General features: G+C 38.5%; 1 protein-coding gene across 1 annotated transcript in view; it reads right to left on the reverse strand.

Annotated features, from left to right (window-relative positions):
* Positions 1-5,492: 5,492 nt before the first annotated feature.
* The window catches only part of ROR2 (ROR family WNT receptor 2), a 198,529-nt gene continuing 180,804 nt past the window's right edge, over positions 5,493-23,217 (reverse strand). The window contains exons 5-9 of the mRNA XM_089677152.1: positions 17,379-17,506; positions 13,676-13,990; positions 10,172-10,417; positions 9,215-9,420; positions 5,493-8,020 (exon numbers count right to left, since the gene is read on the reverse strand). Coding sequence (XP_089533278.1) covers positions 6,602-8,020; positions 9,215-9,420; positions 10,172-10,417; positions 13,676-13,990; positions 17,379-17,506 — 2,314 coding nt within the window. The 3' untranslated portion in view covers positions 5,493-6,601. The remainder of the gene's footprint in view (positions 8,021-9,214; positions 9,421-10,171; positions 10,418-13,675; positions 13,991-17,378; positions 17,507-23,217) is intronic.

A 23,217-nucleotide genomic window follows, 5' to 3' on the forward strand; every position in this document is an offset into this window, starting at 1 on the left:
TAAAAGAGGTATTGACTCCAGAGGGAGAAACATCATTTTACCCCTGTACAAATTATTAGTAAGACTTCATCTGGAATATGCAGTTCAGTTTTGGACTCCAATTCACAAAAAGGATATTGGAGAACTGGAAAAGTGCAAAGAAGGGCAACCAAACTGATAACAGACATGGAGGAGCTCAGCTATGAGGAAAGATGAACTGAACTGAATGTATTCTCTCTTGAGAAGAGGAGATTAAGGGGGGATATGATCAACATGTATAAATACATACTGTATGTGATCAAAAGAATGCAGTGCAGTACTATAAACTCAAATATGGTGCTAAATAAATCCAACGTGCATATGTGAATAGTGAAAACAGACAATTGTGCTTGGTGACAATAATATGTGCTACATCAAAATAAATATCAAAACATATACATAAATATTTATAAAACTGCATATACCAGTGCTAAATGAATAGTGTATACAAATACCAAATGAACCGTACAAAATGGTGAACTGTCCCTTTAACATTCCAATATCTTCACATGTGCTTGTGCGGTATATCTCCTGTGCATCGTGTACCAAATACAGTCAGGTCCATAAATATTGGGACATCGACACAATTCTAACATTTTTGGCTCTATACACCACCACAATGGATTTGAAATGAAACGAACAAGATGTGCTTTAACTGCAGACTCTCAGCTTTAATTTGAGGGTATTTACATCCAAATCAGGTGAACGGTGTAGGAATTACAACAGTTTGCATTTGTGCAATGTCGATGTCCCAATATTTATGGACCTGACTGTATACCATCAACAAGTGTGCCAATATTATGGTATCAAAATACTGGTGAACCGTCCCTTTAAATCCGCTGTGCTCCAAGTGGATCTGTGTGATCACACTACTGCATACACATATACGGTGCTCCTGTGTCACCCCTTAGTGCTTATCCAACTCTGACACACTATTGCGCTCACCTTCAGGTTTGACCTGAATACTCAGGGTCAAACTACGCCTTTCCCTTTAACCCAGGAGGGTATACTGGTACAAAGATCTTCACCACTGTCAACAGTTAAAATCTCCAAAACGCTCCACAGACATATGAAAAAAATGCTCCATATAGTGAAGTATAGCCAAATGTAAGCAACTGTATTAAAATACTGATCAAAATATGCTCACATTTAAAAGTGTCCACCTGGGACACTACAGGATCAAAGACTCACTATACTGTATACTATAGTGTGTCAGAGGTGGATAAGCACTAAGGAGTGACACAGGAGCACCGTATATGTTTATGCAGTAGTTTGATTACACAGATCCACTTGGAGCACAACGGATTTAAAGGGATGGTTCACCAGCATTTTGATACCATAATATTGGGACACTTATTGATGGTATATTTGGTACACGATGCACAGGAGATATACCGCACAAGCACATGTGAAGATATTGGAGTCCTAAAGGGACAGTTCACCATTTTGTACAGTTCATTTGGTATTTGTATACACTATTCATTCAGCACTGGTATATGCTGTTTTCTGGATATTTATGTATATATGTTGCTATTTATTTTGATGTAGCACATATTGTCACGAAGCACAATTGTCTGTTTTCACTATTCACATATGCACGTTAGATATATTTAGCACCACATTTGAGTTTATAGTACTGCACTGCATTCTTTTGATTTATGGTTTACATGTGGGAACATAGTACATGCTAACTGCAATACTTGTTTTATAGAAGGTCCATTGCGCTGAGGGTTTCTCATATACATACTGTATGTGGTCCATATAGTGTACTTGGTGTGGAGCTATTCACTTTAAGATCATCACAAAGGACAAAGGGACACTCTTTACATCTGGAGGACTTTGTGTCCCCTATGTGATGAAAAAAAGTTAAATACATTTTTTTGTTTTTAATTGCAAAAAAATAAAGTTACACCCAAGCACATAACATTTCCCCCCAAAAAAGTTGAGGCTCCCACCCCCACATATATGCACATATGAACATAAACGCATGCGTTGGGGATCGCCTACATGTGAAATCGTTGATTGCGAAACCCGTTATATATCGCTGCGCATGCCAGAGTATGAGCAATAACACAAGAACTCCTCCATAACACTAAACTGATGACCTGTATGGGCTTTTGAACCATCACCTATAGAAATTATAGGGAACTGAAGTGTGTTGCCAATTGGTGCACACAAATTTAAGGTTTGACATGTTGGGTATCTACACTCACCTGCTACTTTATTTACACATTGTTATTGCCAAGAAAATATCCCCCACACCATTACACCACCACCAGCTTGAACCATTGATACAAGGCAGGATGGATCCATGCTTTCATGTTGTTTACGCCAAATTCTGACCCTACCATCTGATTGTCGCAGCAACCAGTCTGCCCATTCTTCTCTGACCTCTGACATCAACAAGGCATTTTTGTCTACATGGTGTGATTGATGGTTGTGTGTGAAAATCCCAGTAGATCAGCAGTTTTTTAAATACTCAGATCAGCCCGTCTGGCACCAACAACCATGCCACATTCAAAGTCACTTAAAAAACCTTTCTTCCCCTTTCTGATGCTCGGTTTGAACTTCAGCAAGTTGTCTTCACCACGTCTAGATGCCTAAATGCATTGAGTTGCTGCCATGTGATTAGCTGATTAGCAATTGGTCAGGTGTACCTAGTAAAGTGGCTAGTGAGTGTATTTACTCAGCAAAAACCCATCTTTTACATTTTACCAAAAATGTGGGTAATTTATTGCGTTTGTTTGCCCTAAAATTCACTTTAGTGTGTTTTTTACTGAAATTTTGCATTTCATAGACCTTTGCGGTAATATCATGTGACATGTAAAATTGGAAATACCACTATTTTATTCTCAGGTGTCTGCTTTCAGAAAATATATATTGTTTGGGGGGTTTTGTGTAATCCTAAGGCCTAAAATTATTTTTTAAATGTGCAAAAAATATGCAAAAACAGCTCCGGCAGCAAAAGGGTTAAAGTACAACTAAAGGCAATACTTTTTTTCCGTTTTGGATAGAGTGGAGAGGGATTAGAGCCCCTGTCAGGTTTTTATTGCTGTCTGTGCCCCCATTAGGGAGATCCACCCTCTCTATTTGTCCTGTTTTACCTTTATCATTGAAAGTGAAAGTAAAAAAAAATCCCAAATTTTGGGTTGTCCCAAAATAAAAGTAATAGAGGGGAAATCTTCCAGTGGGGACACTAGTTCTGGTGACCTGGGGGTACCAAAGAAATTCCCTTAATTTACAGGGATTTCCTCTCACTTCCTGTTTGGCTATGGGGCAGGAAGAGAAGGGAAGTCTCCCCAATGGGGCACAGATAGTTAAAAAAAATCTGACAGGGGTTATAACCCTCCCTTACTCTATCCAAAATGCCTCCTGGTTGTTTCTTTGATCTGCATATAAATGAAACTGAGCAAATACAGTTTAGCAATATAATTGTTACACCAGATTCCTCTTGTACCAAATTGTATTGTAACTGTAATGTCTGCCTTCATTTTGTAAAGCGCTGCGCAAACTGTTGGCGTTATATAAATTCTGTATAAACTAATACTAATAATAATCATTATCCCTGCTGAACTGACCATATTTCAGTCCATGTATGGCTGCCTTAACACAAAGTAAGTCCTGGCTATCGAAATTTAAAGCAACAGTGGCCAGGAAACAGTGGTGGGGGAGAGGAGAAAGGTAGAAGATACCTGTTCCTGAATAACTGCTAAAGTTTTTTAGGGCACCTCTCCTACAAATAAGGTCTGGAAATGGTTGTGTCAGCAAGAGATACTCTGCTTTTGTTAAGAAAATATACACAGGTTTGTGAATTTTTTTTACCTTTGATCCCAAAGCTGGGTTTACATGTTTTAACAATTCTGCCATTCCAGCAGAAACCAGCTGAATTTCAGTAGATGTGTACCCGTCTGTTTATCAGAAGCCAGTCGTTACGCTGGCTTCTGTTGAATGGCCTTGCTGGAAAACCAGCATTCAATCAGTGTATGCAGCCAATGGCTGCTGCGCCTATTTATGTATTCTGATGCGTGGAGGTCCCACTGTCAGAATACAATAGAGCAGCCGGTCTGTGTGTTTTTTATTCAACCCACTTGAATAAAAAAAAAACTGCATGTAAACCCTGCTTTACCCTTAGCCACATGTTTTGTTGTCTCCTATTCTTATATCTATTTTGCTTTAGCATGTGCCTTTCTTCTGTGTTTTTTAGTTTAAGCTTACTTTTTGCTGATGCCAATTTACCGCTTTATAATGAGAAAAAAAGCATCAAGGCCACAAGGATGCAACTGTGCAATCCCTGCTCATAAATGAAATCAACATCATTAATTTGTTTAGAAACTATAATTTATTTTGAAAAATTTATTATAGTTAATAAACTTTTTTTCATTGTGCAGGGGAAACCATAAGGTTGATGATACACAAGCAATCTTCTCGCAGAGATTGATTAACTGCTAAAAAATCCCTAATGCCTAATGATTACAGTGATTTCCAGCTAGCAAATTAGTCACTATAATCACTGGTGATAGTATTACAGCCAGGGGCGGACTGACAACTCATGGGGCCCCGGGCAATAGGGGATCATGGGGCCCCTGTGCCCTTGCCCAAACTCAAAAAAACCTATGAAAAAGGTACCAGGGGCATCTCATGGGGCCCCCTACTGACCCCGGGCCCTCGAAAAGTGCCCGAGTTTCAAAATGGTCAGTCTGCCCGATTACAGCATTGGGTTGTGCTACAAATCACCCTCCTTCAGCAATTTGAGCAACATGCCATGCAACATATCTTTAAAGGTGATATGTTACATACATTATGAGTGGTTGTCTCCAGTGATTTTGCCACTGACAAAAAACGCTATTGAATCTTGTTTGCTGAGTGACAAATCGCTCTAAACACATAAAAGTTCAAGACCCTAAAGAAAATCACTACGAATTTCTTTTAGAAATAAATAATTTGAACAAAACAGGGATGTAATCGCCATGAACAAAATTGCCCTTGTGTTACCAGCCGAAGGGCCTCTCTGTATAGTAATATCGGTGATAAATTCCCTCTTCCAATGTATTGTGGTATAAACTGAAAATTATTTATTGCCTACAAGAAGAATTTAGTTTTTGTTGCCAGATTTCAGTCCAAAAAGTAGTTTAAACAGTGGGCACAGGGGTTCAGAGGGAACTGTAAAAATTGCATTTTTCCTGAAATTCCATTTAAAATGCTCTCCAGTCAAATAAAAATAGAACTAATAGCTGTCTCATCTTTTTCTGAAATGTGCTGAACTGTAGTTGAAAGTGCCCGGTACCATGCCAGCTTTCTCTAAGATGTCTAATATGTGGTACTGGCCAGACGCGGGGAGACTTCACAGCTGGCAGCAGGCACCAAGACAGCTAATATTCTCCTTTTGAAATGTACCTATTTTTTTTGTAATGGAGAATCTCTTTACTTTTGCATAGTTTCTCTAATCTCCTCTGTATGTCAGAAAAACTGGAACATTTTAGATCCCATTTTTGCACAACCTTTATTAAAAACTCCCTTGTTTTCGAATTTCCAAAAAACAATTCTAGTATGCACTTTGATACAGCAAAATGTGCAGCTTGTAAGTTTTTAACAAAAACAAAGGCATGAAATGAATTGACCTGTTTACACTTTTATATCATAAAAAACACAAAAATTCCACAATAAACTGTATCAAGGATGGAAAATGTAAACAGTTAAATTATAAAAGTATTTTTTGGATCAAAACACTTCCATTTAAAAAAAGGGTATATAAAAAGGTGATAAAACATAAATTACATTTTCAAAACTGTACATGATTTACTTTTCAAAATGGCACAACTAGAACAGCAACCCGAAAAACACTGTTTAGTTTCAGTTAAAAACTGAAGATTTGTGGGCCATAACTAGAACTGATTTCTTTCAAAGGCACTTATTTTCAGTAAAAAGTAAAAAACCTTGAAATCAGTTTTCAAATCTAGTTAAAAACTAATCTAAAAAAACAAATAAATTCAGACCCTAATTCAGGTTACAAGCAATGCTTTTTGGACATTAGTCTTTAGTACATTTTTTTCACCTCCTGTTTTCCCAACTTGTATACAGATGAAGTGTGTGTGGTGTGAAGAAACCAAAGCAGAAACGTTCTCTCCATACTGGTGCAAAAGTCATCTGACATAAACTCCATTTTGTCATACTTTGCGACCTTTGTAGATTCTTAGTAGCCACTGTGGCTCATGTTTAAAAATAATAAGCTCACCCTGTAAAATAATGTTGCAAGGATATTGAAAAATAAAAGATACAGTTTATGCATTGAGTCCATTTCATTTGCACTCTTCCTTTTTTTCCTAAAAAAAGAACATGGTACTTTCTATTAAATTTACAATCACAGTCTGGGTTACACATGTTGTGCATTGGCCGTATGTTGCACAGCAACAGTACATTTTTATTTTTAAAATGGCGTACCTTTTGGAAATCCTGTGTGTTGCTGCTGCCAACACTAAGGAAAACAATAGCTTTAGCTTCGAATATAGGCACCACATGAATTATTTGACTCACTTAATCGTACTATTCAAATCAAGAAGAAGCCTTCTAATAAACTAAAGGAGTTTTAAGCTTCTGACTGAATATCTGTTTCATCTAATGGGGAAGTATCATTATCCCCCAGCAATTCTGTCTCTGGTACGGAACCTTCTTCCTCCTCTTGAACAGGGTTCTGAGACACGTCCTCTGCTGTTACATGTGCCTCATCACTTCCATCAGCTAAAAGAGCCACTCTGTCAGCCATGGAGTTATTTGATGGTGCAGTCGTTACATAACCGGTGCTTGTGGAACCACTCCCACTATGATGTGATCCAGGTTTTGGAATGATTTGTGGTGGCATCTGCTGAGGAGCCATTTGCATTGGTATCTGGACTGGATAAAAGTATGCAGCCATCTGCTGATACCCATTGACTGGAATGTAGAGCTGAGGGGGTGGGACCATTGGTCTAATCTGTCCTTTCATTGGTAAAAACTGTGGTTGTGGAAATGGGCGCCCTTTAGGCTTCAGTTCAACGTATCTAGCATTGCTGACATTGCTAACTGGACTTGTACTAAGTGAGCTTGTCTGTGTTGTGTTACTTGCTCCAGACGTTTGTGCAGAACTGTTATAGTTAGACATATTTTCCCATGTTCTTAGTCTTGTGTGAATATCCTTAAATCTAGGCCTTCTGGCAGGAAATTCATTCCAGCACTCGAGCATAAGTGAATATATCCAGGCTGGACAGTCATCTGGGCAAAGAAGCAGTTGGCGGTTCCTTATCATTTCAATTACATCTTGGTTGGAATATCCACAATATGGCTGCAAGCCATAACTGAAGATTTCCCACAACACCACACCATAGGACCAGATATCAGAATCAATAGTGCATTTTCCATATGCAATTGCTTCTGGGGACATCCATCTTATTGGAAGCATTGAATTCCCCACTAGCTTATAGTAGTCTGCAGCATACACTTCTCGAAACAGGCCAAGATCAGAAATTTTCACAGCCAATTTATCAAAGACCAAAATATTTCTGGCAGCCAAATCTTTGTGTACAACATGGTGACTCGACAGAAATTCCATCCCTGCAGCTACCTGGGTAACGATGTGGAGGAAATCAGCTGGCTCCAGGGTAGACTTCACAGTCTTGTCATCATCTGTGCTGCCTACATCAGAATGTGGAGATCTCATTACCAGGAACTCATGAAGGTCACTGAGCGGAGAGTAACTAAATACCATACTCATGGGCTGTTCCTTAGTCACAGTACCAAGAAGGCAGACAACATTTGGGTGCTGCAACCTGGATCTCATCATGGCTTCATGTTTAAATTCCTCTCGAAGAGCCACTTCTACTTTGTCTTTCAGGGTCTTAATGGCAACTGTTTGTGTCTGTTCTCCAGGAGCAGTACCAAAGAGATGACCTTTATATACTTTCCCAAAACGGTCTTCACCCAGTTCTTCCATGAACCTCACAGTGGACAGGTTTATTTCTTTTACTTTGACCTAAGAATAAAGAATAAACAACTTCATAACCAAATGCACACACAACCTTTTTAGAATGCCTTCATAAGAAAACTAAATACATATACAAAAATTGTTAAAGTGGACCCAAAGTCACTTTCTGACCTAGTCTATTTATCACCCTACCTCTACTATCTAACCTAAACTACTATAGACAATCCCCCATTTTTATACTTACCTGACTATGGTTGTGGGCCCTCTCTGTAGAAACCACTGGTCTACCTACTGAGCTCAGTCCTGCCAGCAAGGCAAGACCTGTGTGCAGTGATACTGGCAGACTACTTTTGGCTGAGCAGCTAATCAATAACACTTCCTGCATACAGATGCCCCAATGTACTGCAGTACAGCGCCATTACAATGGCCAGAGAATGCCCACAATCAGGTTACGTAGAATAGGAAGGGATATACTGCAGACCAAAATTACTTATGACCTACTTTAAAATGACTGCCTTTTGGCCTTCACATTCATATAATTACAGCCATTTTACATGTATTTTTCCATTGGGTTTTTTTACTTTCTCTGCTTCACTGTAGGCATTTTCATTACAAATCAGATACGTGTTTTGGGAAATCAGTGTTTATTAGGCACTATTTGTAAGAAAATCAAGTAGCTCTCTGATTAGACAAGGTGGAAATCAAGATGTAAACCGCCCTTCTTCTCCTCCTCCTTCAATCTGAGAATGCCTTGTATTCAGTGGAAATAAAATAAAATACAATGAAAAAAAATTAAAAAATCACCTGAATAGCTGTGATGCCAAACAAGTCACCCCTTGTATTCTTCATGCATTTAAAGTTGCTGGAGCAGTGCCCAATGCATTATGGCTATCACTGTATGTAGCGCTGATTACTAGTGATTTTCAGCATCCTTCCAAATTTCATATATGCATACATACATTGATCCATGCTGGATCAATGTAAGCTTAGAAAAATATAATTCCTGGAGTTCCGGTTTACATGACAGTTCAATTGGGTTTTAACTTGTAGGAGAGTAAAAAAGCTGAACATTTCTGCATGTTAATAAAAGCATTACATTTTGCTAATTACTTACCTGGTTAAATAATAATACATATGCAACACTGTATTATATATCATACATAAAAAAAGATTCAACATGTTGAAGTTGCCTGGACAATTTTGATAAAAGTCCTCATTAGCTGTAAGAATATTTAGATTTACCTGTTGCTTGTGCTGGTTCATAAGAGGCATCTCCATGTCCTGGCTAGGTGAGGCCATCAGTTGACGTCTCTGTGGTGTAGCAGCTGATGCTTTCTGTTTATTGCGGCACATGCAGACCAGGAAGAACAGACAAGCAATGACCAATGGGATAGCAATACTGGGAACCAATATGTACAGGATTTCCATCTTTGTGTTATCCCGGGTACCTGTGAACATTACAATACTTGTTGCCAAAATTGTATAGTAAAGCAAATGGAAATAAAATAAAATAGATAAACTAGTACAATAAAGTCGTTTAAAGGTGCAGTAGAAGGACTGAATAACTAAATTCTAAAATTGATTTAGAAACCACAGTGTAGGATGGGTTACAATAAACATACTATGCATGAAGTATTGCTTCATGCTGATCCTAAATGTAATCCTCATAACTGTCAAAATATCACAACACAACAATCTGCTATACCCACTGTAACACCTCAGTAAAAGCAGAGCGAAGCTGGAGAATACTGAATCTTCTTCAGTTGATGAGTCCCTGGCTGAAGTGTATGTACACCAAAAATCAATTTTTTTCAGTCTGTTTAGAATCTTGTCTCACTGTGTACAGATTTCTGAAGCAAAAAAAAATGAACTTCCTTTTTCAGGAAGACAACGCAGCGCCACTGCTTCACAACTAGCAGAAGTGTTGTCAACTTGCCCTGTGCACTCCTTCAGTTGGTTGTTCTGCTGCTTTTGGGGTCTATCAGATAGGCAGCCCAATAGCCAACTAAAAAAGTATATGTGGCAGACTGACAATGCTGTTGCTGATTGAAAGGCATTGGCTTAACGTTGTAAATGTTGAAAGAATTATTTTCACATAACAGACTGCTTCCATACCCTCTTAGCTAAATGGACAATGAAATGCTATTAAAGAACATTTTTTTCAATTAAGTTTACACTTTTGTCCATTTGTATACATACGGCAAGCAGGCACATCACACAGCTCTGTGCGCACATTCTTGTTCAGTGTAAAACACCAAGGACCCTCCATCTGGCCGCCAGGGTTACGACAATATGCATGTCCACCACCAATTTCTGGATATTCTGCAGCAGACAGCTGATGACTGTGCGGGAACTGGCTGTTCCATGACTGACACTGGTGTCCAGACTTGGTTACACTGACTGACCCTCGATAATCAGTACCAGTACCATTGTAACACTGCTGATCTGAAGAAAGAAGAAAAAGCACTTTTTTGTAAATATAGTATTAGATTGTAAGATCCAAGGAGTAGAGCCCTCCTAACCCTCTTGTATTGAACTGTATTGTTCCTGTACTGTCTCCCGTTATATTGTAAAGCGCTAAGCAAACTGTTGGCGCTATATACATCCTGTATAATAATATAATATTAATACAAGCTTTTAAAGGACCCTGCATAATTTTTATTGCACATAAGAAATAGAGACTGACATTTAACAGATGCCACATAATTTAACCGATAGCTCAGTGATCACATTGTACAGCTAAAAGAGGTTATCTTTACTCATTAGCTTTAAGATTTGTTTTTCTCTTTTTTAACTTTAAATTTAGTTCAATGTATACACACATTTTGCTTCAAATACCCTAAAATGGCTTCCAGATTCCACCCAAGGTCTGGAGTCTGCCAGTAATAACATCTAACAAATAGTTATAACATTCAACCAGAAACCCATCTAACAGTGTCCTGCAGTCTTTATTAAAGTGTATGTAAACCATATTTTTCAGACCGTCTGGCACCATCCCTCACTGTATACAGTTTTCTTAAGCACAACATTTTTCCGTAAACATGTTGAAAAATGTCTTCCTGTTGGAGGCTGACAGCTTGAAGTCTCTGCCTTTTAATTAGCATTGTCAGTCAGCAATAGGAGCTTCCTTATCAGGTCTATCAGATATGCAACCTAACAGCCAACTAAAGTGCCTATGGCAGGCGAATAATACCACTGCTAATTGCAAAGCCAGCCTGCAGCAGGAAGTGCTGTTACTGGCAGTTGTGCTGTGGTCATATACACTGCTTTATGCACACTACAAATCCCATAGTCCCTAGTCCATCTTGGAAACTAGATGGTGGCTATGTACCTACATACATTGGGACCATGGAGAAGGAATGCAGCCACCCTCTACCACAAAGTCAGATCACAGCAAAAAAAAAATTTAAATTTGGAGGAGACTGACAGCATCAGGTCACTTTTTTGAGTTTTTTTATTTGTTTAACTTATTTCAGGTACTTATATAGCGCAGTCAATTTAACAGCACTTTACATATATGTTGTACATTCACATCAGTCCCTAACCCTCAAGGGGCGTACAATCTAAGGTCCCTAACTTACATTCATACATACACATACTAGGGCCAATTTAGACAGGAGCCAACTCACCTAACAGCATGTCTTTGGAGTGTGAGAGGAAACCGGAGAACCCAGAGAAAACCCACGCAGGCACAGGGAGTTAAGAATACACACAGGGGTTAGACAAAAAGATGGAAGCACTACATGATTTGCAGGTGTGAAAGTGATGAAGTTTCATGTTTAAAGCAGAAGTTATTTGCTATGTCGTGAGGTACAGTATCAAAGGTTGTGACGGCATACACAGTTTCTGGGAAAACGTCTTCTGATAAGCATAAACAGTTACGGCATGGTCAACTGACCGAAAGAGACAAAAGGAAATTGCGCACGATTGTGACCTGGAATAAGGAAACAACTGCTACAAAAGTGAATGCAGAGCTCTATCTCAGTCCCATGAAGCCTTTGAAGCTCAGCAAGCTCTGACATAACTCTGTGCTACTAGCAGAACACGCAGTGAATGAGGAAAGTGAGGCTTCCCACCTGTTAACTAGGTGTCAGGAAACATGTTGTCACTTTCACACCTGCAAATCATGTAGTGTTTCCATTTTTTGTCTAACCCCTGTACTTGAATAGACACAGTTAAGTGTCAATTTAAGACTTTAAAAACTGTATTATTCATGAATGCTGTTGACAGTGATGGCATATTGAGTAATTGTGAGCTACCTGCCAAAAATGATATGGATTCAAGGACATGTCGATATTTGTTGCAGATTGTATATGGATGTGTTTTTTTTTCTTTGGTGGGGGGGGGGGAGCTATATGGACAATAAATAAGTTGTAAAGAGCGCAGTTTACAATATATACATGTTTAGAATGTTTCCTATTCAATTGCACATGTTTTGCTTGTACGTACATATTTTTTTAACTATTCGATACTTGTGTTTGGTCTGTAGTAATATGATACACGGGGTTCTGGTTGAATATCATATCACATCATTTTGGTTTAAAGGCCAATACACCAAATTGTTTTCTGGGTTGAGAGGGGGATTTTTTTTTATTTTTATACAAACGCAAGTAAAAAGTGGTGTTTGATACATATTTTCAAAGGGTCACTGACATTATCACTGTCAGCTTGTCCTTGGCCGTTCTTGTCTCCATACATGTCCTTAATTTGTCAATAGTGGTTGACCAACATATCCCAGCATTTACTGGAAGAGTTCAGACATGCACTCCATTTTAGCTGTTTGTTTTTCTTGATCTGCTAACTGTTGATATGATGAGGTCCACACTGGTAACCTCTACTTGTGCACTTTTTTATCATTTGGCCAGTTGGATTTGTCCATCTTGCATGACCAACCTATTTTAAAAACAAAAGAAGGCTTCCTGTCTCAAAATGGAATACATGGCCTGGACTATACTTTATATTCTTGGTATATTTTATATTATATAGTATATAGTACAATATAAGATTTCACCAGCACGTAGCAGTGAATTTCATAGGTGTGTTTGTCTAAGGGTCCACACTGGGGCATGAACAAATCTCTATAAAATAAGACATGTAAAATGTTTTGTCTCATTTGGAAAAGTAGCCCTAACTAAGGAGAGCTAGTCTCAGATGTGACTGAGAGCAATCTACTTTGGTAAAATGATCAAATGGCCTTCCATTGAGCCCTGGGACAGGTCTTTGTGCTGCTGTTTTGAAACCATGTCTTCTGGTTCTTCTTGCAGCTAGTTCTGGATTGTGTATTAGCCCTGCACATCTGGTGCTAGTGTCACGGCATTTACACATGCTAAACATGAAGAGTAACCACAGGACAGAAACAGGCAATGTTATACATCAGCCAAGCTGTCTTTGAAGAATATTTACAAACAATGTGCAGATAATGTGTGTCTTGATGTAACATGATCCATTATCTCATACTAATCAGTGAAACTATTTCTATGTGGGCCTCAATGACATCCAGCAGAGCATGCTGGGAGAGAGCACTTCTATGGAAGGTCCCATTACACCTATGACCTTGTACCCATGCATAAGATCAGCACACACTACAAATCAGAACCAGGCCACATATGTGTACTGCACTTCAGATGAATACTTCATAATGGAAGAAAGATGCCTGACAGCCACACACGCCGAGCTATAAAATGGGTAAAACCAGCAACTTACATCTGTTCATCCTTTCCATTGGGATTCCAATTCTCATGCAGTTTGCAGCCTCCGGGCTCTCTGGTAGGGGCAGTTCTTCACAGTTTGGAAGGTGCAGTTGCATGAGTATAAGAGGATTGGAGCGAGCAATGTTGTATTCCTGATGGCACAGGTCATTTTCCAGTACTTCACACTCATCCCGGCATAACTCCCTTGGCTTTGGGGTTCTAGAACGTTCATCGCAAAGCGGGAAGACAAAATGGCAAAATGATGGAATGGCAAACTGCGAGCACTGGTCTGACAGATGGGTAGATGTGCCGATCATGGTGAATGCCGCTAGAAAGAAAACAACAGCCTAATTAAACTTACTTCTTAATTTCTAAATTCATCTTTGTGACAAATATGATCCTTTGTAGCAAAGTAGTGAACCAATTTGCTCTATAAATTGTGTTCATTACCTTGTTAAAGCTCAACTCAAGCCAAGATTTTTGAATCTGTGCTGGATAGAAAATGGAGGGGTTATAGCCTCTGTCAGGTTTTTATTGTAACTCGTATCCCTTTTGGGACAGGAAATGAAGGGAAATCTCTCAATTGAAGACACAGACAACAATTGTGATTTGAATTGCTGTCTGTGCCTAACAACCTCAACTCTGCATTTCTTGTATGGGTGTCACACTGACAGAAGTAATTTCCAGACAATAATTTTGCCACTTAACTTCTTTTAACTAAAATTTAAAAAAATTGCTTCAAAGCAGAAATCCAGGAATCCTGTACTTTCTATGCATTGGTTACAAGAGCTGCAGTTCTCATACAGTGAAAGGATCCTGTTCTTCCTCCCCCCTTGTTCATTCAAAAAATGCCTTGTCTTCTGTTCACAGAAGACAAGGTGTTATGTGAATGGACAGTGGGAGATGAACAGCAGGTAAACAACAGGATTTCTCCTTGTCCATTCACATGGGCCTTGTATTCTGGGAACAGAATAAAAGGGGTTGATGTACTAAAGGCAAATAGACTGTGCACTTTGCAAAGTGCAGTTGCTCCAAAGAGCTCTGTAAATGAGCCGAAGCTCTGCTGGCTTCCATCATCCAATCATGCCCAAGCAAAAATGCTGTTTTTTTTTTTTATTATTTTCCTTGCATGTGATTGGCTTCTCTTTGCACAGTGAAGCTTTACCTCATTTACTAAGATCATGAGCAACTGCACTTGCAGAGTGCACAGTCTATTTGCCTTTACTAAATCAAACCCACTGTGTTTTGTGAATATACAAGGTGAGAATAAAGGGAGAATAAACGAATAAACAACAGGTTTTCTTCACTGTATGAGAGAAGCAGCTCCTATAGCTTTCATACCTTTCACACAGTGCCAGAAATACAGCACAAGCTGTACTTTCAAGCATGAATGAAACTATGATTTTATCTTACACATCAGTGATCTGAATCTAGAAGTGCCTTGCTTCTACACACCAAAAGTCACATTTTTTTTCCTCTGAAGTTCCACTTTATATATATATATATATATATATATAAATATACATTGACATAGCATAGACATAAGAAATATTACTTGTGCTCTACAATGTTAATATAGACACACCATTACACCATCTCTATAGTTCCCACGTGGTAACATGCAAAATTTGAACATTCTTGATCATAACAGAAATTTCAAGAAAATATGCAAGCATTTGAAACAAAACAGGCAAATATGCAGTCTACAACATATGTAATTCCATGGTCTTGGCTTGTAATATTAACAGGTACATCAGACAATCAGGTACATGTGCTCCAACTGTCTATGTTATAAGACAAAAAAAGGAGAAAAAGGGAACACTTAGTCCTCATGTACACTTTAAAAACGCCAGTAGCGTTAGCTGTATAAAGTCACGTTAAAAATGCGGTTTTCTGCATTTTTTTGTGTTTTTGCAATAGCATTTATCCGTATTTTTCTTGATTTGCATTTTTTTACAAAAAAATTAAAACATTTTCTAAAAAAAAAATGCCGGTTTGCAGCATTTTACCATGTTTTTCCAAGTTTACCAACGTTAGAGTGTTTTTACAACTAAAAAGCAATTCTAGAAACTCACTAGTTCTGTTTTTTTCCGAGCCAAAAAACGCCCCTGGCAAAAAATGCTGATTAAAGCCTATGTGTGCATGGACACATAGTATAACATGCTGGGGAGTTTACTGGCTGTAGAAAAAAACACCAGCTGTAAAAATGTCCAGTATGCATGAGGACTAATACTTCAGAAAAAATGTATTTATATATAGATTTATATATTTAGTTTTCTATATTTAAATTTGTGTTACACTATGACAAGAAATGTATCTGAGCTGTTATAACAAGTAACATATAGAGTAAATCATCAACTGCTTACATTTTAAGTGGAGTAGTTAATATGTAGACATAACGTCTCATACATTATAATGTGATTTGCATGAAGCTATATTTATATCTGCAAGAGGATATATAGAACTGCAGATTTAGAATGATACTTTATAAAGCAAAAACTACTGAAGTACATGTAGCATTTAAATGTAAATGTTTTATGACCTCTAAAAATACATTAAAACTGTATAACATAGTGTGCTAAAGATATACTGTACATGTGAAAATGGTGTTTTAGCTGACTTTAACATTAGAGGGCGCCAAATAATAGCTCTATATTATGTCAAATACAAAGCAGAAGGCTGTTGCAGTCTGACTTCACTAACTTTCACCGTGAAATATAACTGCTGCTTAGAAAAATTTAACTAACTTAGTTGTACTGAAAATATTTCATATTATACTTTACACAGCGTAAGAATTTCAAACACAAAAAAGGAAGGAGTGGGTAGCTTGGTCTGAATCATGTAGATCATTGATTCTTGGGACTTTAAAATTTCACAAAACACACGCACTATGTGCAAATACTATAGAATTTTTTAGATCCATTTAGTAGATGTAACTGCTTTTGTAAAATGTATAGTTCCCCATATCCATATTTATTTACTAGTACAGCGTGTTTGGATTTCTGTTAATTTACATTTTGGAATTTAAGGGACAGCTCAAACCACTTACAGAATCCACCAGAAAGGGAAACAGCCAGAACGTGCAATCATAATAAAGTCCCCATCACAATTTTCTGGTCTAGTGTGGTGTGTTACTGAACATGCACTAATTTCATATAGAATGCGTTACCAGCATATAAAAACAGATGAAAAATGCCCTTGCGCCATTTTTTTTAACATAGCACACCACAACACACAGCATATATGTTATGGTGCGTTTCTACAGATGTTCACGAAATTAAAGCTGGCCATACATTATACAATTTTCTTGTTCAATTTCCTTTAGTATTTACCTTCAGCTATGTAGTGCAAGCACCTGCCTGGCTGCATGCAAAGTGTTTAGGTTTGACCTCATATTATATGGTTTTGGTCAAACTAGAGGAAAATTGTACGAGAAAATTGTATAATGTATGGCCAGCCTTAGTCAGAACTCCTGATGTGCATCCTGCTCAGGGTAACTTTAGACATTGGATAAGCATGTCAGCTAAGCAACTAGTATTTTCGCAAGCAGAGCGGCTTATAAATTTCAAGACAAGCTTCCTTTATGGTCACCCTGCTGTAAGTTTTATAGATCACTGGGTTGTTACCTTGTACTGATCATAACTTTTATATGATTCTGTAAATCATATAGTTCTAGGAAATGTGAAAAATTCTATCTAGTGATTTGTAGTTTTTACCTGTAATTCGGTTTTCAATTTCACCCTGCATCTGGAGGGAATCCACATAAATGCTTCTGTTTCCAATGAATCTGGCACAGGCGATGCCCCTGTAGGGCTGACAGAACCCATCTTCCTGGTAGTCATCTCTAAATGGAGAAAAGAAAACACACATAACAGCATTCCTTACGTAACACTACAGATGTCTATTTGTCAAACAATACCGCAATTATGTTCCACAGAAGAGTATATGTGCATTAGTCCTGGACTGAATTCACTACCCAGGTGCTGCCTTTAAGCAGTCTCGCTGTAGAAGCAGAGATAGATCTTGCTTTGCTGGGATATAGAGGTATGCCCATACATGATGTTCTAGTTATTATACAAGCAGGAGGTAAAGAAAAGACGATTTAGTCTGGTTTACATATCTTTGATAATTATGCAGTTTTCAAGTTCTAATAGCTAATTGAATCATTGCCTTAAGTGGTGTAATTCACATCAGGCCTCATGCACAAAGCATGTCAAAAAGCTGCTTTTACAGGATTTTGACATTTTTTTCTGCCCCTATAAGCCGCTCTATGTTAGCCTATGTGTCCATGCACACATACAGTGCCTTGAAAAAGTATTCATAACCCTTGAAATTTTCCACATTTTTTCATGTTACAACCAAAAATGTATTTTTGGGGATTTTATGTGATAGACCAACACAAAGTGGCACATATTTGTGAAGTGGAAGGAAAGTGATAAATGGTTTTCAAAATATTTTGCAAATAAATATCTGAAAAGTCTGGCGTGCATTTGTATTCAGCCTCCTTTGCTATGATACCCCTAACTAAAATGTAGTGGAACTAATTGCCTTCAGAAGTCACCTAATTGGTAAATAGAGTCCACCTGTGTGTAATTTAATCTCAGTATTAATACAGCTGTTCTGTGAAGCCCTCAGAGGTTTGTTAGAGAACATTAGTGAACAAACAGCATCATGAAGGCCAATGAACACACCAGACAGGTCAGAGATAAGTTGTGGAGAAGTTTAAAGCAGGGTTAGGTTATAAAAAATATCCCAAGCTTTGAACCTCTCACAGAGCACTGTTCAATCCATCATCCGAAAATGGAAAGAGTATGGCACAACTGCAAACCTACCAAGACATGGCCGTCCACCTAAACTTACAGGCCGGGCAAGGAGAGCATTAATCAGAGAAACAGCCAAGAGGCCCATGACAGCTCTGGAGGAGCTGCAGAGATCCACCGCTCAGGTGGGAGAATCTGTGCACAGGACAACTATTAGCCATGCACAAATCTGTTCTTTATGGAAGAGTGGCAAGAAGAAAGCCAATGTTGAAAGAAAGCCATTGAGGGACACAGCAAACATGTGGAAGAAGGTGCTCTGGGTGCTCTGATCAGATGAGACGAAAATTTAACTTTTTGGCCTAAAAGCAAAACGCTATGTGTGGCGGAAAACCAACACTGCACATCACCTTGAATACACCATCCACACCGTGAAGCATGGTGGTGGCAGCAGCATGCTGTGGGGATGCTTTTCTTCAGCAGGGACCGGGAAGCTGGTCAGAGTTGATGGGAAGATGGATGGAGCCAAATACAGGGCAATCTTAGAAGAAAACCTATTAAAGTCTGCAAAAGACTTGAGGCTGGGGCGGAGGTTCACCTTCCAGCAGAACAATGACCCTAAACATACAGCCAGAGCTACAATGAAATGGTCTAGATCAAAGCATATTCATGTGTTAGAATGGCAGACCTAAATCCAATTGAGAATCTATGACAAGACTTGAAAATTGCTGTTCAGACGCTCTCTATCCAATCTGACAGAGCTTGAGATATTTTACAAAGATTGGGCAAAAATGTCACTCTCTAGATGTGCAAAGCTGGTAGAGACATCCCCAAAAAGACTTGCAGCTGGAATTGCAGCAAAAGGTGGTTCTACAAAGTATTGACTTAGGGGGGCTGAATATAAATACACACCACACTTTTCAGATATTTGTCAACAATTTTGAAAACCATTTATCATTTTCCTTCCACTTCACAATTATGTGCCACTTTGTGTTGGTCTATCACATAAAATCCCAATACAATACATTTACGTTTTCGCTTGTAACATGATATAATGTGGAAAATTTCAAGGGGTATAAATACTTTTTCAAGGCACGGTAAGTGTTTGCAGGTGTTTAGAGGCACGAGTATTTAAAGGCAGGAAAAAAAACCCCATCACTTGCATATTTAGAAGAGGTGCGTTTATGCACATTCACGCTTTGATGCATTCTAATGGTCAGAATAAATTACTATTCTGGCCAAATGAATGCATTAATACCAAAAGTGTGACCATGCATAAACCTGCATGCAAAACGCAGCTTTAGGCGTGTTTTTTAAGCTGCGTTTTCCTCCCCTGGAGGAACAGCAAAACATCCTGATTGCATGAGGCCTCAATGTGATCCAAAACATCAGGTTTTTGACACTGAACATTTTGGAATACTGGCTGACTTGCATATGTATGTACCCAGTGGCTGTTAGTGTGTACTAAGCCCTTGGACTTTGATTTACTGTATATAAATCAGACTGCACCACTAGCCATATGTCTATTTTGGAAACTGCTTATACTAAACATCCTATGACCAACACAGTGTTGACAAGAATGTTGCAACTCCAGCCAAAACTTTTTGTTTTATTGGATAGAGCAGAGTGGATCTGTTTACTGCCATCTACTGTATGTCCCTCACGGGGATGTGTCACCTTCCTGTTCCAGTGACAATTACATCCCTTAGATCTTGTATGGGAATCATAAGCAGAAAGTTATAGAGAATCTCCCTACAGGGGGTCACAGACAGAAATAAACCCTGACAGAAATGTTAACTCTTCCCCACTCTAGACTTTATAAATATGTATCCTGGCTACTCACATTTGAAAATAATTAGAAATGACATCTGTGTATATGAATAAATTGTGCCTGCTGGACACAGGGGCTGTGGCTAATAAAGTGAGTGTGGCTTCATGGCATATGGCTTGTAGCGCCCCCCTAGTTTGCTATTTTTATACAAAATAAGTGGTATTAAAAAGGGTCCGATCATTGGTGTCACTGGAAATAAAATAAGTCCCACTATTGAGCCCCTTTCTGGGGCAGATTCTGTGCAGAATCTGTTCTGATCAGAAAGGATCTGCCCACAGATCCCCTGCTGATCAGAGCAGAGTGGGCAGATGACACATCAGTGCTCGCTTAGTTTCTGCAGAGCAAACACAGAAAGGGCCCACTCTGCTCTTTGGCTGTCCCCTTACACCCGACTACCCTCCAATCCATTCCGCCTAATGGAAGAGGACAGATCCCCAGCCGTCTCTTCTTTTTTCAGCGGACTGGATCAGACCTAGAGTTAGGAAGGTATAACCAGACAATAGTATGTGTACAACCATCTGTCTATAAGAATGGATAGACCATCCAATTAGGACTGTCTGAAAAACTGACAGGTTGACCTGATCGGATCACTTGTGTGAAAAGGACCTTAGAGTCAGTTAGAATAAACTAAGTCTTAATGTTAGCGTGAGCAAAATAAGTACAATCATTAGTATCAGTGGCAGTAAAATAAGTCTCACTGTTAGAGCCAGTGATACTAAAATAAGTCCCATCATTTGTGTCAGGGAAAGTAAAATAAACCCCACCATTAGAGTCAGTGGCAGTAAAATAAGTCTCGCTGTTAGAGTTAGTGGGAGTAAAATAAGTCCCAATGTTAATGTAAGCAGCGGTAAAATAAATCCTATCATTGGTGTCAGTAGAAGCAAAATAAGATAAGAACCATCATTACGGTCGGAGGAATGAAAATAAGACCCATTGTTGGTGTCTGTGTAAGAAAAATAAACCCCATCATTGATGCCAGTGGAAGTATAATAAGCCCTATCACTGGTGTCTGTGGATGGAAAATAAGTCGCAGCATTGGGAGTATGGAAGGAAAATAAGGGGAAATAGAACCAAATAGTTAACATATGGCACAGTATGCAGCATAAGGCAGTGTGCATAGCATAAGTATAGCATAAAGTGCAACCTACAGAATTAGGAGGTGTGGAACAGGGAATGTACAGTGCATGATACACACGGTTCACTTTTAATTTCACCCCAATGCACATATACAGTGCATTTTGTGTACCAATATGCACAGGTGCAAATACTATGTGCATTGTAATGCTCTGACCGAAACCAAAAATGTAGTTGTGTGGGACTTTCATTTGGGCATTTGCAATATAATTTGGATGATTTAATATTATAGTTTGATGTAATTATGTACAGGGGACAATAAATCTTGGATCTTTGCTTAGCCTTTATTGAATGTTACCGCCAACTATTATTTTTAATGTAATGTCAAGAAAGATGGGTTTTTTTTACATAAATGCTTGCTTTTGTAACTGAGTGCTGTGAAAGCCCCTGCCCCCAACACCACCACCACGCACACACACCTCCATATTCTTCTCAGCACAGATTTACTGCACAACATATAGCATTATTACTCGCTTTATACGAAAAATGTGTCTCCAAATTTCTGATCCATGGCGTGTTTCTTCCACGGATCAGAAATTTGGAGACACATTTTTCTTATAAAGCGAGTTTTTGGCCTATTATAATCTATAGGTCAATGGTCAAGGTGAGCAGGGAGTGGGGTCCACAAGTCAAGCACAGTGTTGATTATTGCTGGATGATAACACAACATATACTGGATTGGACATTTATTTTTGGAAAAAAAATTTTCTTGGACTGTCATTCTGTGTTTCTAAAACTTATGGTTCTATTTATGATGAGATAGCGCACCACAATTTTTAAATTTATTTAATTTTGAGTGTGAGTACACCTGAGTAGTGAGTGCAGCAATCTTTTCTCTAATATTATTACTATAGTCAGAACATGGCAGCGCATAGGTCTTTCATTTACATATAGCATTATTACTGTTATTTCGTAACACAATTTACAAGGTGTAACAACCAATCAGAAATCTTTGATGTATCTAACTACAGGAAACTGCTTAAAGCTGAAATGTGACTGATGACCGCACACTCTGATTATCTCTCTACTAAGGAAAACCTCATGGAAAAGCTGTAGAAGAAGAAAGAGAGTCAGGGGTCCCCATCACCAGGGTCACCATCTTGCCCTAGATCCATGGCATTTCCTCTTTCAAGTTGTCCTGAGCGTGCATGTTAGGAAGATGATGGTCCAGCCAGAAGTTTAGATTGTGAGCAACAGCAGAAATTGTAGAATGCGGTTCACATACTCCCACATAAAGTTTACATTTCAAGGTCAGGATTAAACAATGCTTGCAAAACTGCATATCATTTTGTCTGAAGCATGAAATAATGGTATCTTTATTTAACAGGTTCAAGACTTCTTGCTACTGTTACATGGGCTTTATTCTGTCAGGCTCTGATTGCCAAATGGTTAAAATGTAATGCTGTTATACAGCAGCCTTAAATGTGTTGGGGTCATGCCTAGCTCATTTATAGCACAGCTGCATATTGCAGGACACAATGTACATCCTGGGGCCATGCAAGTGTTCATTGAGTCAAGGAATGCTGAATGGCCATGGGGCATTCCACACACACTAATCACAGGTTGTTAACGTGCCCCAAATTTTACTTTCCTCTTGGCCACTTTCTGTCAAATTCATAGTTAATGAGCTATGGATGCATTCATTGTACATTATAAAAAATATTTTCCAAAGAACTGACTGTAGTCTTTTAGGCTTGGTGCAGAGATGGTTATTAAAAAAATAAAAAATAAGAAAAGTACTTATTGATACAACCAGTAGGAAATTGTATATACATCATATTCTGTGACATATTCTTGTAGTTTCAGTCCACGTTGTCAGGAATGAAATAGATT

Source organism: Staurois parvus, unplaced genomic scaffold (assembly GCF_062004578.1).
Source record: "Staurois parvus isolate SC_StPar_1 unplaced genomic scaffold, SC_StPar_1.0 ptg000178l, whole genome shotgun sequence".
Taxonomy (NCBI): domain Eukaryota; kingdom Metazoa; phylum Chordata; class Amphibia; order Anura; family Ranidae; genus Staurois; species Staurois parvus.